The sequence below is a fragment of the Styela clava genome, chromosome 5 (genome assembly GCF_964204865.1).
Source record: "Styela clava chromosome 5, kaStyClav1.hap1.2, whole genome shotgun sequence".
In the NCBI taxonomy this organism is placed as follows: domain Eukaryota; kingdom Metazoa; phylum Chordata; class Ascidiacea; order Stolidobranchia; family Styelidae; genus Styela; species Styela clava.
The window spans coordinates 10,994,032-11,011,927 of NC_135254.1; the positions used below are offsets into that span (position 1 = coordinate 10,994,032).

The window sequence follows — 17,896 nt, forward strand, 5'->3', positions numbered from 1 at the left end:
CTATTTAACAACGTTATATGAGCTAGTGCTCAACTAAAATTGCTATCCATGATAAGAATCTACAAGTGTTTAATAGCTTACTTAAATTTTTTAACACCGTCTTAGCATAACTTAGCTAATAATAACTGAAAAAGACAGTGAAAAGGCTACCCAACTCAACGCAAGAGCGAGCAGTACAAACTGAGATCCTCCGACCGCCTACAGCTGATAAAATTTTAATTGTTACGTCATGCAGAAGTCTGCGTTCATTGGCCAATTTTGCCGGAATAGCAGAGTATGTAGGACAGATGGTAGCACATATTTCTTGTAGTAAAAATGTTTTTTTTTCGTAAAACGTGCAACTTTTGAATTGGAAACAAGGTTGTATTTATTACTAAATTTTATGGAACATTTTAAAATTGTTACCGACCGTGTTTTCCCGAAAATAAGCCTGTCTTATTTCAATTTTCTTTCGAAAAATACCACTAGGGCTTATTTTCGTTAGATGTCGTATAATTTTATTTATCAAAAACAAAATTAGAAAGTACAGAATTAGGAGATTTTCAAATATAAAAAATATTAAAACCGATATTCATTTACTTACTTACGTGACACGTTTTCCTCTCTAATACGTTTTAGATTATTCATTTATGGACCTTTCCCCGGGCATCGACTTCCTTGTTTACTTCGTGACATTGGCCAATCAGCAAGATGCAAAAAGTGACGTAACAATGTTCCCTTTTCGCATCCGCTCAGACACTTTTCTCACTCAGATTTTCAAGTGCGTCGTAAACATTACCTCGTTTTCGCGTTTTTGAACTCTATTCGTTAGTTTTCTGTTGTGTTTCGGAAATTTAAATATAAATCAGATAATTCAATGATCACTCTGTCTTCCTAGGAGTTTTAATTTAATTGCAGTAATAAAAAATTAGTGTAGAAATAGCTAGGCTAAAATTCTTTACCGATACTTTTAAAAAACAGATTGTTGTATACAATTAATTATAATGATGGTTTGAACACATACCCCATTTTACAGGCGCCAACTCGCAAAAGCACTCTGAAAATAGCCCCGTAAATTTGACAATGGTAAAGTATAGGTAAAATTTTACGGGGGTCAAAGGTTGGGGAAAAGTCCATAACAGGGGTGGGCACACCGCGGCTCGCCAGACTTTTTGTGCGGCTCTTCTTGCTAACATAAATTAGTATCCAAATTTTAACTAACTTGTTACTAAAAACTTTAATGTAAACTTTTTTAATTCATTAAAAGTCGTAGAGAAGTTTTCGTCAAATATTAGGACAAATTATGTTTTAGTATGTAAATCGCTGTAGCGTTGAATTTTGAATTTAAGTCAGTCAAGTCAGCAAATCCTTCGTCACAATTGCCAATGTTTATTGATGCGGCGGCGGTATTGCAGCTTGATTGCGGTTAGTTAGTCTATCTAAGTTACTGTGCGATATGTTCTCAATTAAAAAACAAAAGTACGAAGATGAAAACAGAGTTGTCAAGTCAGAATGGGAAGAAGAATACGCATGGGCAACAATTTTTCAACAAGTCTCCTAGAACTGGTAACCTTGTCATACATGTCATAAGGCAAAATCAGCGTTCAAAGTTGAACTTTTTTGGGAACAGGGTCGTAAAATACTGGAACAGCTTACCATTACTGCATTAAATGTGAGGTCAAGTGCATCTGTGAATATTTTCAAACACAATTTGGATAAATACAGAGATTCCCAGGTGTCCAACCCAAGGACACTTGGACAATACTGGGAATTGTCAATTTGTGTATTAAATGGGTTAGCAATATCGGTACTATTTGGGTAATTGTCTAATGTCCTTTCCAGTGTTTTCACTAGTCATAATTTGTCTAGTCTTAGCCTAATTGTAGTAATTTTTGTGATACTGTGATACATTGTTTTTATACAGGTGTTAAAGATGTTTATACCGTTGTATATTTGTATTGTAGATTTTGAAGTTGCACCGGTACTAGGTCTGTAGGTGTGATACCGGTACCCAAAGAATGAAAGAGGTATTATTTTATTTATTTATTTACCAGTCAGGAGAATAAACCTTTGTGCTCAATCTGTCATAAGCTACTACAGTACTAAGTCAGAATAAAGTCAGCAATGTTAAACGGCATCATGAAACGAATCATGAAAACCTCTTACGAGACTACCGGTACCGGTACCCTCGTAAATCAGCTATAACTGTATACTGGTATAAGGAGCACAAATTAAATGAGCTAAAACTGTGCATATATTTGAGTATAGCTGCCTTGTTTATCTATTTATTGTTATTAGACTCTTTTGTGAATTTCTGTTCATGGTAGACTATTTCGATAATATTAATAAATTCACAAATTCTGCGGCTCTTTTAAAGATCTGACTTGCAGCATGCGGCTCTTATACTAAAAAATTGTGCCCACCCCTGATTTATAACGTATGGGAGAGATTTCTTGCTATCGACCAGGTAAAAAAAATCGTGTTACTGACTAGGTCTTATTTTAAAGGAAGGCCAATGGTAAAATCATTCCTAAAATTCAGGCAAGGTCTTATTTTTAGGGTACCGTAGGTCTTATTTTTGGGGAAACACGAAAACACTTAAGTAAGTTCAGGTATACTGCAGTACTGGTATAAGAGCCTAACGGGTCTTGTGTAGTTTTGTATCTCGAGTCAGCAATTACTTCTCGTGGGCGTAGCATAACAATTTTTGCAGTACTTGAGGTATGGTACGAAACTACACTAGAGTCTAGACCCGAGCCTAACTGCTGAACTGCCTATCAAGATCTGTAATTAGAACTTAAAAGCCATCAGTTATTTTTAATTTATTACTAGAAGAACAAAGTAATTGCTTATAATATAGTAATATGGAGAGCGAGACGTCACCAAGTAAGGTTCATCGTATATCAGAGCCACTGCTTTCTGCACATAAAGTCACTGTCCCTGAATCGGAAACAATGGGAAAGACTGAAATTATTGCTGAATCCGATGACTCAGAACCAGAACAAAATAATACTGAAAGTATGTTTTCAGCATTTTCATTTATTCTCCGAATGTATTTCTGTATTCTGGTATTTGAGAACAAGGAGTAATGGCAGTATTGCATGCCAAAATAATCATAGGTTAATAAAGATTACATAAGCTATTATAGTCATATTACAATACTATGAATTGATGATAGTATTACCATCTTGATGCATTTCCAATTGAACAGAATATTTGTAGAAATGATCATTTGTTGGTTAACAAGTCCAGTGCTTGAAATTGTGATATCCATAGCGATAACATGGAAAATACTTAAATTTGGATCTTTCGTTTTTTGTTTTTGCAGCTTTGGTTGGTGCAGCATTTCAGAGTCGACTTCCATTTGATAAATTATCAGAACAGGAAGAAAAATATTTTCCGGAAATTAAATCAGGAACGATTGAATCTACTGCAGAGTTTTTGTATGTTCGAAACAGAATTGTAAGTCGATGGAAAGCATTACTCTTTACTTTTTTGTATCGTACTTCGCATTTAAATATGTATTTTTCGTTTGATTATGTATGCTCCAGATGAGCAAATTTCCTGCTTACCAATTGTCTGTTAATTTTGTTTAATACTATTCATCAAAATGTTTGTTACAAGCCTTGGTATTTCAACTGTTTTCGAATTTTGTAATCGATTGTTTTATTGATCATCTAATTAGCCATATTAATTTTTAGGTCATTTCTGTTTAGTATTATATTTAAATATAAATTAAAATCCAATATTATTTATATTTTACAGCTTCTCTTATGGCTTCAATCTCCTCAGACCGAACTATTATTCTCTGACATTTCTAGCAAACTAGAGAAACCATACGATTCAGCGGATCCAAATCTTGTTTTGAAAATTTACTCCTATTTGAAAAGGTGTAGTTATATTAACTTTGGATTATACACGAGGCTCAGCCCGACACCTTGTAAGTATATGTGGGGTTGTGTACATTATCGGCATTGTCCTTGAGTAAAAATATATGAATAATTTTGATTTCTTCTGTTCACAGCTAAGTAAGAGATTTCATAAATATTCCTAGTGGTTCATAATGAAATGAACTTTATTACTTATCGATTTTAATCGGTAAGTATGTTGATAGGTATTTGTCTGTCTGTTTGTTTGTCTGTTAGATGCACGCGATATTTCACGAAAGCGAGATTGAGTCTGCTCCAGATTTTGCATGTGCATTCATCATATGTCGTACCAGAAGCCTATTGATTTTGGATGAAATATGTAGTATACGGTAATTAGCGAGTTAATAATTAATTAGTGATGGGACACGAGGTGTCACTATGGAGGAAGAGCGCTGTTTTGGGGGATCCCCTAACTTTCGATCGATAAGTCTTCGGTCTCTGACCGATATTCTCGTTTCACTATTAGGCGTATAGGCTACATTTATATATAACGAGTAAGGTGTTTACAACACCCAGTGTGAAAACAATGCCGAATCTGTAACTCTATCAAGCCTCGCCCAATGGCAAATGTGTTCAGCCGTTTAGCCCCCCAAGTAAAATATGTGATGTAGCTTCATTCTTGATTTACCTCCCTAATATGTATGGTTAGTTCTTTATGCTGATTTTCTGCCATCCAGCCTGTTACCTAACGTTATTAGCAATGTAGATTAAGAACTCAAATTTAAACCATCTTACCAATGGTGTGATGAATTGAGTGAACAATGCTTCCGGCTCTTTCGAAAATAATAGCTCTTTACTCTTTTACTTATTAGTAGCACATAAACAGTGGCATTGTTTAGATTGAAGACTTGAAAATGAGGCTCTATTTCATGTAATTTTTTTGTTGAAATATTTTACAAACTCAAGTTAGCTCTTTGTTTTGTTCAGCCGAGAAAAAATGCAAAGTTGTCGTGATTGGTGCTGGTGTGGCAGGGCTTGCTGCAGCTAGACAACTTAATTCATTTGGTGTTGAAGTTGTTATTATTGAAGCAAGAGTAAGTCATTTTGCATACATTTTCAAATGCTGTCAAAATGGACCATTCTACTCAATATGATGTAATAAATCAAATTGTTAATAAGTATAGAATAAATATAATAATGTAAATTAAAAATTGCTGTGTTTGAAAATTTACTTGCAAATATTTTATTTTTTCGGGATATGTTATATTTGATTTTACTCAGTCTTGATTGTGATAGATCCTTAGGCATTTCCAGTAACTCAATAATGCAAAGATGATTTTTTTAAAAAAATGTTTATTTACCGCTATTGCTGGCCTATTTATTGATGACAGTATTTGACTTTTGGGTTTTATAGGAAAATCACTAATGCAAAGATTTTATAATAATATTACTATTATTCAGGATAGAGTAGGAGGAAGAGTTGCCACATTAAGAAAAGGACCATACATAGCTGATCTTGGTGCAATGGTTGTTACTGGACTTGGTGGAAATCCTATTACAGTTATCAGCAAACAAATTGAAATGGATCTTCGTAAAATTAAACAGGATTGTCCTTTGTTTGAAACTGGAGGTCAGAGGGTATGTGGTTTAGTTACTTGGAATTTCCATGTAAACACTCTTGATTTTTTTCTCGATGTAAATGAATTCAATGACATACTTTTGTATACCTCTTTATTCCTGAATATGATGAAACATATTCTTTAAATAATTCCATAAATGTTTACAACCATAATATCCATTTTTGGCGCTCCAGAAGTGTGTGTACCAATATTGAGGTAACTAATTTTGTTCGCCTATTTTAAATCAAAGTTGTGTAAAGGGACTGAAACCTATGGGCAATTTTTGACATATCAAATGTTTACAGTTTTAGTATGACAGTTCTCTAATTCTAAGGTACCCAAAGAAAAAGACATCTTGGTTGAAAAGGAATTTAATAAATTATTGGAAGCCACAGCATATTTGAGTCATCAGTTAAATATCAATGATATGGGGAAAGAACCGCTGTCGCTTGGAAAAGCTTTTGAAATTATTATTCAGTGAGTTAATAAAGGGATATCATGTAAATAAGTGATACCTTGATGCCTATAAAGCTATTAGGTGGTGTATATCGCTGTACCTTGATGTCTATAATACTATTAGGTGATGTATATCGCTGTACTCCTCTACACATGTTTTTAGCTCTGACAACTTGAATTTTCAATGTAATATCATAAAATAAGTAACGTTGTATTTCCACCAAGACTTTGGAGCCTGAGAAATATTTGCAATTGACTGAAACTCGAAACCAAATTTTAGTTTTGTTTATAGGTTGAAATGTATTCTGACTCCAGCTGGGGTAGCCGACCAGACACGCTAGCTGTTACGGCCTAACTTAGGAATTAAAAATTCCATAGCCTACCCCTCTTCGAAAATTCCTGGCCACGCCACTGATTGAAAGCACTTTTCACCCAGATTTCACAACCTCAATTATCACAATTACTCTATTTTACCCTTCGCCTACTTTTACCACCTTGTCCTTCTCATTATTCTTTGATCTATTCTTGAAGTATACACATAAACTAACAAATACATGAAAATTTTAATAATGCAATTATCAGGCTTCAAGAAAAGAAAGTAAAAGAAGATCAAATAAAACATTGGGAATCAGTAAAACAATGTTGTGAGAAGTTGAATTCTATTGTAAAACAAATGGTTGAATTAGAAGAAAAAATGACACAATTATCAGCTGATATTAACGAAGCTGTACAAAGTAAGATTTTTCAACTCGATTTTGCCATACATGTTTACACAACTGAGTACTGACTGATCTTATTTCAAGATGAAGAGTCAGACTAGGTTATAGTATTTTATTTTTGACCCATAATTAAATTTTTTACACAAAGAATTTTATAGAAAAATAGATTTTGCTCATATGGTATTTTGTCTCCATTTCTTCATTTTTTGTGTGACAATTGTTAATTAGCTGACTCTAAATTCATCATGTTGTCAGGTAGTGGTGGTGAGATGGCTGCGGAAAGTCGAGACGTAACAATTGAATTTGAAATTAGAAGTAAAAGAAGAGATTTGAAAACACATTTGAAGGTTTGTTGAAAAATTGAGTTGCTTGATATCGAATTTCATTTTTCATGAGGTAGAAGGTATGTGTAATATATCGACGCATGAAATCCAAATTGGGCTAAGTCCATTTTTCTAGTTTTGAGAAAAACGCAAAAAACATTTCTTTTTTTTATTTCTCAAATACCTTACATCGAGGATGTCTAGTTTTTATGGTCCACCAAAGTTACAATGAAGGCCATAATTAGATGAATTTAGGGTTGCCACTTCTGGATACATTTTTTTTCGAATCGAATCTCGAATTAAAACTTTTCGAATCGAATCTTTCCGAATCTGATTCCATTAAGCTTTTTTTTTTTATTACATGCGTATGTTTGGCCAAACTCACAAAAAAGCTCAAATCTAGAAGAAAAAAATTTGAAAATGGAATAGGCTATATAGCAAGGGTGATGAGGGTTTTTCAGTGAATAAGCCACACTTATTTTCATCATGATAAAAAAGATGTAGGTCATAGATATCACTAATAAATGCATTGATGAAAAACTTGCTGTTGCAACTTATCTGTGAGTCTTACAATACTGAGTTATTGTGTTATACTTGTATCAGGGCTGAGGCAATTTGATTGAATTCATATGAGAAAATAAGCAGGGAACAGTTGTACTGTTATGTCGTAAACACAGTAACAGCACTGCTTTCCCTTGCCCCACACCAGTATATGTGACCGTGGTATTTCCCTTCTTGTTATATTGAATTAGGGACGGCCTTATTACCGATTCTTTATCTTCAAAATCTTAGTACAATATTTTATATTTATGCTAGCAGCATAGAGTAATACGACAAAAACATTCTAATTGCATCTGAATTACTATAAATGGGAAATGCTTACAAGAATATGATTGAAGACGATAAAATTAACCACGATTAAATTAAATTAATTTCGATAAAAACAATCGTTCACACGACTACGATTGCGAACAAAAATTTCCATAAATATTAGAGACAGTATTATTTGTGGCAAACAGCGTTATTGGCTAACTCGGGCTTCATTATTAATGTGGACTACGTTTAATTTCGTAATTCAGAAAGTCCAAATGGGCATAATGGACACCGCGCTGACGAGCGATAATTGGTTGACGCTTTATCTCGATCAAACATGGTCGCTGGGGCTAAAGTAAGACGACATTCGCACCGTATGCTCGGTCTGGTATGAAATCTGCCACGTGTTGATGTAAAACAGTGCACAAGTTGCCATTCCTCAAGTATTATTTACTCCCACCTGTCCGTTATGACATTTGCTCGAAATAATCCGAAATGTTTTATCCGCTTGTATCGCGCTAACAAAATTAAAAGTAAATACTACTTTTTTTGGTAACAGCTGAAAAAAGACGTGTATGTACTATTACATTATGTCCCCCTAATTTCGTTTACCGCCACTCGAGTGGAAGCCTGACAAACGCAAACAAAATAAAAATATATTTTAGGATGAGATACATGATTGTAAATTAACATTGCCGGCCGATGAACTCATTCAGCAATAGTTCTCTTCAAATGTACGCGAAATATTGCTCTCAGAACAAAGTTTAAATTAAATTTCAATCAAAATTAAACATTATCTAGACGTCGGTAGCCGATTCTTTATCCAATCATGCCAGGGCGTACAATAACTTAGTGGCAGCGCAGGTGTGCTGTTGAAAATTTTCATCAAAATTGTCACGAATTTTCAGGTATACGATCCATTTGAATTCGCGCATAATGGAAACTTCGGCTATTTAGTGGAAAACTGAACTCGCAGTTTGCTGGTAATTACGCCACACATCATCTCGAGTGATGCGTAAAAGAGTGTGTTGTGTCGAACTTGAAACAAATGACGGCAGACAAGTAAAAAAGTCAATCACGAAAAATTCATTTTCATTTATTTACGTCCCGTAATTTGTTGCTATTTGGAGTGCCGCATAAACGCATTCGGCAGTTTAAACGCCACCGAAAACAACGATTAACAAATATTCAATGTTTTTCTTTCGGTCCCGTAATTTGGTGTTATTTGGAGTGCTGCATAAACACACTCTGGCAGATTTAAAGCCGCCGAAAACGACGATTTAACAAACGTTCAATGTTTTTTTTTTCGCTAAATCGCTCTCTTTTTCCGAATCGCGTAAATCTGATTCGAATCGATTCGGAAAAGATGCGATTCGAATCGATCCGATTCGTAAATCCGAAAGTGGCATCCCTTAAGATGATATAAAAAAATTTGTGCTCCGCCCCAATTTTTTTTGGGGGGTTTTTTTTTGGACTTAACCTTTTTTGGCTCTCAATTTTCTGGACCAGAAACAATTTTATTGGACTTGGGGCCCCTTTATTATGTTATTATAGAGGCTGGTATGGACTTAGCGCTTTGTATTATATTTTTTGAGAGGAGCCATGTCCAAAAAACGGACTTAGCCCCAACTTACAATGCAGTTATCCAGAGCCAAGTCCACTATAGTAGACACAGCTCTGTTTAGTTCTCAAATGCCCTAAAAAAAGCAGGGTTATGTCCATAGCTGTCTTGAGATCTAGAGCACCTAGAGATAAGGCAAATAGACCAAAATGTAAAGCTAAGTCCAGGAAAATCAGCAATTGAAAAATGTCATTTTTTGGAAAAGTGCACTGTTTGGTTTTGAGGTGTCGATATATAGAGATAACTCATTCATATGTCTCTAGTTACTCTGCTAAGCAGACACTGCTATTCAAAGTAGTTTTATTTCTATTTCTCCAAGCAGAGATTGTTCTCATTTGAGCCGGAGTATTTTTTTTAACTTCGCGGCGTTGGATTTCGAATTAAAGTTGGAGTATGAATATCAAACTTTTAATCGCGATATTTGAAATCTAAATTTTTTGTATAACTTGAACGAGAAAGTATTTTTAACAGTCTATTGAGGAAGGCCTGTATACTCATAAGATTTTTATTTTCAAGATTTGATTTTTTTAGTGATTTGGACTTGAAATTTTCTTTTAACCGGTAGTTCAATTCCACAGAAATGGAAATTGGAAATATTGACTAGCTATATATGTATGTATCTCTCCAGAGAAAGCGAGACATCAAATGAGATATAGCAAATTAGTCCAATCAAAATATATTTTTATTCTGTGATAAACTCAACCATAATGCTTCATTTGTAATTGTAAAGAGTTGTCCATTTCCATTAGACTTCTACTCAAAGTCACTAACAACTATTTTATTAAGAATGAATGTTATTCATTGAACTTTACAGAAATATAATCTACTGAGTGAAGAGAAGGTTTTCTATGAAATACAAATGTCGGAGTTAGAAAGCAATCCACCGACTGACATTTACCTTTCATCGAAAGATCGTCAAGTGTTGGATTGGCATCTCGCTAATCTTGAATTTGCGAACGCCGTTGATTTGGATAATTTAAGCTTGAAACACTGGAACCAGGTATTGGTATGAGAAGGTTATATCATCTTTAGGTCATTATGTTCTGTGGAACTGATCTCACCCCTTTAATGATAATTCGACAAAAGGCCTTCCGGAAGGTCTTTTGGCCTTCCGGAAGGCCCTTTTAATCAAATAGTTTTGAAACCTGATTTCGTGTAGTTTGATTTTGAATTTTCTTTAGCTTATGGTATTAATTGATTGCCAGTTACTCATGAACACAATCATGGGTTACAATTTCTATAAAACATTTTAGTTTTTTATCACTGACCTATTTACTTTTAATAAAAATTTCAATTTTTTGAAAAATTAGAAAAAAATCAATTTTTTAAAATCCTCATTTCTCAGATAAAAAAACCTTTGTGATCTAATTTTTTCATGTTTATGAATTTCTTGTATCATGTTGTTGCACTGAAAAACTAAATTTGCTAACAGAAAAAAGCGCAAATACAATTTTTTTTGTAAATTATAAATTTTTCATCAAAAATTTTAAACGATCAGTTTTATAAGAGGGATTATTGTTTAACTAGCTTCAGTTAGGTACATTTTTTTCTCTAAAAACCCAGAACACAAATACCTAATACCAAAAAAAACTTCGAAAATGAATACTAACACAAACAACATGATGGATGGGAGACCCTTTCAAAAATTTTCTTGAAAAGGGCCTTCCGGAAGGCCCTAAGACCCGGTATCTGGAAACCTAAAAAACTTCTATTTCCAGTAATTAGAGCATGTACCACTATCAAATAAATAGGTAATATTATTTTAAGCCATGTTATCTGAAGAGAAAGTTACCTTTTTCGTTTTTGATGGGAGGGAAGGTGTTCCCCAAATGACAGCTGGGCATTAATTTTCAGTAAATGAAAGACGATCACTCATTGAAAGTCAGCGCCTACTTGGACAATAAAACTTTTGAATTTGAAATGTTTGCTCGTCATGTGAAGAATATCATGCAAGATTTGGTTGATATGTTGTCTTTATTAATGAAATATAACATCCAAAGATGAGCATTTATTAGTAGAAAACCCATGTTGCTCTAAATTGACAGTGGTCACAAGAGCGCATTAGTTCCGCATCTTAGAAACCAAAGGATCCAGTACCCACATTATAATGATGACAGTGACAAATTTCAAATAAGTTTCTGCTACTTGCAGTCTAGGGATATTTCCAGAGTGCCATTCTCATTTTGTTTCTAGCTAGTTAAAGTTATCCTTTTATCAAATCTATCTGCAAAAAAATTTGGAAGTTTGGATGGGCAACTAACTCACTATACCATTAATAATTCATCCTAAGGCTCTGTTTCCACTTTGCCTATCATTCTCTGCTGTAAGGGGATTGTATCTATGTCTTAATCAGACTCTATGTCTTAATAATCAGACTCGTCACTTTCTTCGTCCGAGAATGAAAATACATTCAACTCTGTTAGCTCACTGTCTATGCTGCATGCTAAGAAAGCACTCAGCACATTCTCTAACTTCCTTTTCTTTCTCAACCTCAGAATCCTAACTCTCAGTCTTTTTTGGTTGCTATCTAAACTGCTGTTTGGTTGTTCTTCATTCATTCAAACCAAAGCTACTCTCTGCATTGCGCTCAAAGTAATTTCCTAATCCGAATCTTTCCTAAGTTCTTTCTATGTTCTCTTCATCTGAAACTCCAGGTCTTAAATCTTTATAGTCTATTTCACACACTGTAATATTATATCACAATTCACAATGTAATATCATAAAATTTCACTCTAGCTTTCTCTGAAAACTTGAAAAGTATCAACCCAGAAACCACATCCAAGCACAAATTATAATGATACTGTATATAGTAGCAATCAATTTTTAAATTCGAAATATTCTTCTGTATAGCTTAAACTTAACCTAAATATATTTATTATGTTATTCAATAACATAAAAGGATAATTTGTGTTTAATTTTGGCTTCCCTTCGAAAAAACAGGCTTTCCTCTCAATATTAAGGGTCCACATCGACACATATAACTGATTATTTTTGTAGGGCCTTCCGGAAGGCCCTAACATTTTCTATAGTAATGTCCAACTTATATATATCATTAGACATTTTGTATTGCATTTTGTTTCTCAATAAATCAAGTAACCAACATGAAATCATGCCTCGTGCAAAAAAAAGTACCTGCAATTACGAAGAAAATATTTTTTGACACCGGAACAACAAAAATTAATCTAATATTCTGATCAATAAACTAGGTAACTTGCTTATAATTGGAGATATGAAGACAAAATAATGACTATGTCATCTGGTAACCGCCAGGCTTGCAACTACAACTTTTATTGCTTTCATTTAAAGCCCTGTAGTCTTCAATTTGGTCAAAATAGTTGAATAGTGTAAAAAAAACATAGGGCTACATGTTTATACAAAATTTACGACATTATCGAGTGGTAGCAGTTCATTCCAATCACATTGCAATTGTTGTAAATCTATAGAAACTTGCAAAACAGTAAAAAAAAGTGCCTCGATTAATACCTGGGTTGCCCATAATTGCGATTTATGAAAAATATATAAAAATTTTCATAGGCGACAAAAAGTTCTTATTTTCAATAGTTGAGCAGACTAATAAAAACTATATATGTGCAGTAGCTGTTAAGTGTCTGTAAATAACCTTTAATGAACTATTCAAAGCTGAAAAACTAAGAAGTTTTTCTGCTATATAGTACTGTGAAAATTTATTGTAAAAATGACCTAAAATAGGGCCTTCCGGAAGGCCCTTTTTCAGTCGAATTATCATTAAAAGCTTTTTTACTCCATAGTCTATTTAACAATTATACACGAAAGTGCTTAAATTACTGTATTATACATTGATTGATACAGTTTGTTATGGTCTATGAGGTGCTAAAATATCCCTGATAGATTCGATTAGGGGTGTGCAACCTGGGCCCGCGGGCCGAATGCAGCCCACAATGAAAAACTGTGCGGCCCGCGAACCGAGTTTTCAATTTAGTTTAATCTGGTATGTGTGGTTAATTCCAAGGCTATACACCTCAGTCCATTTTAAAATCTATGCCCATGGCTTTACAATGCCTTAACAGCTAGCTTAACGGCCCGTGGTTTCAACCAGTTATTTGTGTTGCCCCCCTCCCCTGTATTAAAGGTCGCACATCCCTGGATTAGATCATTCTAATTGAGTGAATATTTTAGTCACATATCTGCTATATTAGGGTATTTATTGAACAGTGAATGGATTGTTTTGCTAATTCGTTGTTGTTTGGTCAAAAATCACTTTGCTTATTAACCATTTGGTCAATTATTTTCTGTGAAGTATTCTTTAGAAAACTGTTTCAAATATGTTTTTCTGTGGCCCATTGCTTTTCCTCAAATTCTGTTGGTTTCGAATGAACTTACGTTTTCAGTTTCGGCATTTGAGAATGGATTAATAAACAACATATGATCATAGCAACTTTGTGTACTAGTTCAGCATCACACTCTTGTTCTGATTCAAAGATTGCTTCGTTATTCGGAAATTCTCTTTTTTCAGTGTCTTCAATATTGTACTTCTTGTATTCCTTGTTTTTAGGATGATGCTTTTGAATTCAGTGGAAGTCACTTAGTTGTCAGAAATGGATATTCTGTTTTACCAGAAGCTCTTGCAGAAGAATTGAACATTCATTTGAACACTGCTGTTAGAGCCATCAAATACACTAATAAAGGTAAGTAAATGCCTTCTAGCGACAACAACAAACTATAACCACTAAAGCAATTGGACTAGTAGTTGATAAGAAAAGCTATTTTTCATAACAAGAAGAAACTTACTATTAACAAGAACAACATAAAAACAAATTGGTCCACTCCAGGTCCTAAAACTCACAGAAAGTGCCACACAGGCAATCTCAGCTTGTGACATAGTTACAGATAATATATACTACCACTAGTCAACAATAACCATGGACATTTTTCCGCACATATTTTGTCCTTACTACTGTCATGATTCCTTATTTAGGTTGCGAAGTATTAACACAGTCAACAAAGTTAGAATCAGAGAAAATTGCTTTTGAATGTGATGCAGTTTTATGCACTCTGCCTCTCGGTGTGTTGAAACAAGGGGAAGCAACACCTATTATTGAATTTTCACCGCAATTACCTGACTGGAAACAAGATGCAATCAATAGAATGGGGTTTGGAAATTTAAATAAAGTATGTGTTCAATTAAAATTTTCTTTATTTTAGTTACCTTGAGTATACTATAATGTAAAAGAATTTATAATAGTTATAATTTTAAATGAATATTTGATTTTTGAATTTTCAACCTATCTACTCAATATTTATACCAGGTTGTGATGTTTTTTGATCAACCGTTTTGGCATGTTGATGTTGGATACACAAATCCAGATCCAGAGGATCCTAATCCAACAGAAATTCATGTTAAAAAGAAAAATTTATTTGGACATGTTGCTGCTACTACTGCCTCTCGTGGTGAATTATTCTTGTTTTGGAGTTTGTATAAAGCTCCTGTGTTACTCGCACTCATTGCCGGAAAAGCGTCAAACGTAGCAGAGAAGATTGGTGATGATCTTATTTTAGCAAGAGCTCTTGCGGTGTTAAAGGGAATTTATGGAACAGAGAATGTTCCTGAGGTAAGGTTTTTGAAACCAAAATTGATCAATTCATTGTTAGGCTGAATTGCTGTCATAGTGATGTTTTTGTTGTTGGGAAAAATTATTTTTCTCTTGCAAATACACAACCAGTTGCTTCAAATTTTCATTTGTTAGAGATGAAAGTGTCTTCTGTCCATATTTATTAGTTTTGAGAAATTTCATACTGCCACATACATATCCCCTTATTGACAGGCACAAGCGATGTTTTTCATTCAATTGAAGTTACACCCTATTTTGGATGTCTATTCAAATTGAGATCGAAATTAAATTGAATAAAGTTTTTAACATTCAGGTATTTAAATACCAAATATAGAAAAAATATTGTATGACTTAGAAATTAATTTCTTTTCAGCCCAAACATTCTCATATAACAAGATGGGGATCAGATCCGTGGGCAAAAGGAAGTTATTCTTATGTGAGTACAACATCTTCAGGTGATGATTATGATGTGATGGCGAAGCCTGTATTTCCAACAGATGGTGATGAAAACTCTGATTTCAAAGATGCAAAGAAATTGCCCAGGTTATTTTTTGCAGGTATGTCAGGTTTGTAATTCTAGATGGAAGATGTTTGTATATCAGAAAAGGCATGTTGAGAATTTCAAAGGTTAATTTCAGAAAAAAATAAATTTATTTATCATGCTGCTATTATTAATTTGTCTTAAGCTTAAATAGAGGGGGAAGATACTTGATGCAGTAAATAAATTTACAAATTCATGCTGGTATGCCAGTGGTTCTCAACCTGTGGTACGCGTACCACTAGTGGGAGCTTTTCAAGTGGTATGCGAGCAGATTTGAATTATTGCAACAATTAACCTTTCAGTTGGCTAAAATATGCCGGCAACGCTTTATCTTTCTTACTGTATGTATTCGCTGAGCGTTAATGGATGTTTTCCTGAACTTCAGTTACTTTGTTTATTTCGGGAACAAAAGCCTATCAGCAATAAGTCAATAATGACGCAACAGGTAACAATTGCAATTTTTGCAACCAGCGATCAGACACTTCTGTCGCCCAAACAGATATTCAAGCATAGTCGCAAACATTGCCTCATTTTTGTAGTTTTGAGTGATTTTTGTCAGTTTTCAGTTGTGTTTCAAGAAAATAATTGTGAATTAATTAACTTAGTTGTCATTATGTCTTCCGCGGAGCTTTAATTTAGTTGCAGTAATTAAAAATCAATCTTGCAAATGCTGCGATGGACAAGGCTAAACATAGCTATATATATCAGTACCTGCAAACGGCACATGTTTCATTAATTTCAATACAAATGATGGTTTCAAACACGTAAACCAGTTTATATGCGCCAACACATCAAAACACTCTCAGAATAAGTATAAAGTTTGCAATAGTAATGTATAAGGATAATTTTTCCGGGGTCACTGGTCGGGGAAACGTCCATAGTGCTGGTGCGCTACCAGTCCTTGTCTTTAGAGATCGCCCGCTATTGCCCACCTTAAATGAAGCGATATGGGCATGTTTTTGTCTGTTTTGAGTGTTACGCCACAAGGGATGTAGTGCCACATTATAAAAAACTCCCATAGCACGTTTCTTGTGTCTTTTTTCTTACGCCAAAAAAGGGGCTGTGTCGGTGGTACGCTGCCATAGTAAAAAACAGTAAAGTGGTATGCGGTCTGTAAAAGGTTGAGAACCACTGTGTTATGCTGAACAAAATCAGATTCAATAACATTAAAATCTAAACATTCTGATAAAAGAAAGTATTTTTCATATTTATTATCTGGAGTCTATTGTCTTATATCCAGGAGAACATACAATGAGAAATTACCCGGCAACTGTTCATGGAGCATTATTGAGTGGATTCAGAGAAGCAGGAAATATTGCTGATCAGTTTCTAGGTGATTTGATTGATCTTACATCTGAACCAGATCAAAATGAGGAAGCAATGGCTTCAAGTGTTGAAGAACCGATTGAAACAACTTCCTGATGCATTCATCAAGATATCTGGTTGAATAATAGTATTTGGTCAGAACTATTGACTCTGAGCTGTTCATGAAACTGATGATTCTTCAAATTCATGTGTGATGATGTTGACAGATCAGGACATGCCTCATGCAAAGATTGAATTTTTTTTTAATCGGTGCCTTCCAGTCGTACCTGCACTGCCACATTCGCAAGTTTTTTTTACCTGAATAAAATCATTTCCGCCATATGTCCGATTTATACCGCCATATGTCCGATTTATACCAACTGAACCTCTTGTTTCTGGGGAGGTTTAAGGGTTAAGATTATATGTTTGTGTTATAAATTTTTTCGCACTTTCCCTTACCGTTTATATAGAAATTTGCTCATAGCAGTCAGGTCTCCCAAAGATAGCAAGTAACGACTGCCTTTAGGTGAAAGGGATATAGCGACTAAATAGAGCCTTGAATGACTCGAAGTCTTCGGGAAATGAACACTTTGTTTGAAATAGATCATAATTTTCTCGATCAAAGAGTACATCTCTTTGAGAAGTTGTTTCTCTGGGAATTAGCATGGTTCAAACGTTTTTTGTTGTTCAATTTCCACTTCAGGCTTGAATACATTCAGCAAAACATCCGTGTATATGCCGAAATTTTAAACTTCAGAACACCATATGGAAAAGAGTACTTGGGATATTGTTATCTAACATCTTAATATATCATTCAAAGTGTGAGTAAACCCATACGTAAAAACAAGCCTTTGATAAAATGGCAGAGAATAATGTTGAGCCAATAACATGGAGCTCGATTGCATAGACTGATACAAAAGTTCTTAGCATTCCAAAAATGAATCCTGGTCAAGCATAATTAAATAAGGAAATGAATAAAAAAATATACTCTTTATTCAAATGTAATCTATATAGATGTTAAAATCTGTGAGCGCAAATGTCTACCAATGCAAAATAGTAATGA

The 17,896-nt window shown here is 34.2% G+C and overlaps 1 protein-coding gene across 2 annotated transcripts; it reads left to right on the forward strand.

The window, feature by feature from the left end:
- The first annotated feature begins 2,693 nt into the window (after positions 1-2,693).
- On the forward strand, positions 2,694-17,175 carry LOC120344990 (lysine-specific histone demethylase 1A-like). 2 transcript variants are annotated; one of them, XM_039414341.2, is made up of 14 exons: positions 2,694-2,997; positions 3,308-3,441; positions 3,745-3,919; positions 4,836-4,942; positions 5,310-5,486; positions 5,802-5,944; positions 6,506-6,657; positions 6,898-6,989; positions 10,214-10,405; positions 13,931-14,063; positions 14,354-14,547; positions 14,685-14,987; positions 15,361-15,544; positions 16,769-17,175. In XM_039414341.2, the coding sequence occupies exons 1-14, from the start codon at positions 2,844-2,846 to the stop codon at positions 16,948-16,950; spliced, it is 2,322 nt and encodes a 773-aa protein (XP_039270275.2). In that variant the 5' UTR covers positions 2,694-2,843; the 3' UTR covers positions 16,951-17,175. The 2 variants fall into 2 exon arrangements, with proteins under 2 accessions (XP_039270275.2, XP_039270277.2); XM_039414343.2 differs by having other exon boundaries at positions 2,696-2,997; positions 10,214-10,399.
- The last annotated feature ends 721 nt before the right edge of the window (positions 17,176-17,896 follow it).

Excerpts from the sequence above, each read along its gene's own strand:
- LOC120344990 (XM_039414341.2), top strand. The coding sequence starts at position 2,844 with ATGGAGAGCGAGACGTCACCAAGTAAGGTTCATCGTATATCAGAGCCA. Across the intron at positions 5,945-6,505 it reads GCTTTTGAAATTATTATTCA|GCTTCAAGAAAAGAAAGTAA; the intron begins GTGAGTTAATAA and ends TGCAATTATCAG. Across the intron at positions 6,990-10,213 it reads ATTTGAAAACACATTTGAAG|AAATATAATCTACTGAGTGA; the intron begins GTTTGTTGAAAA and ends TGAACTTTACAG.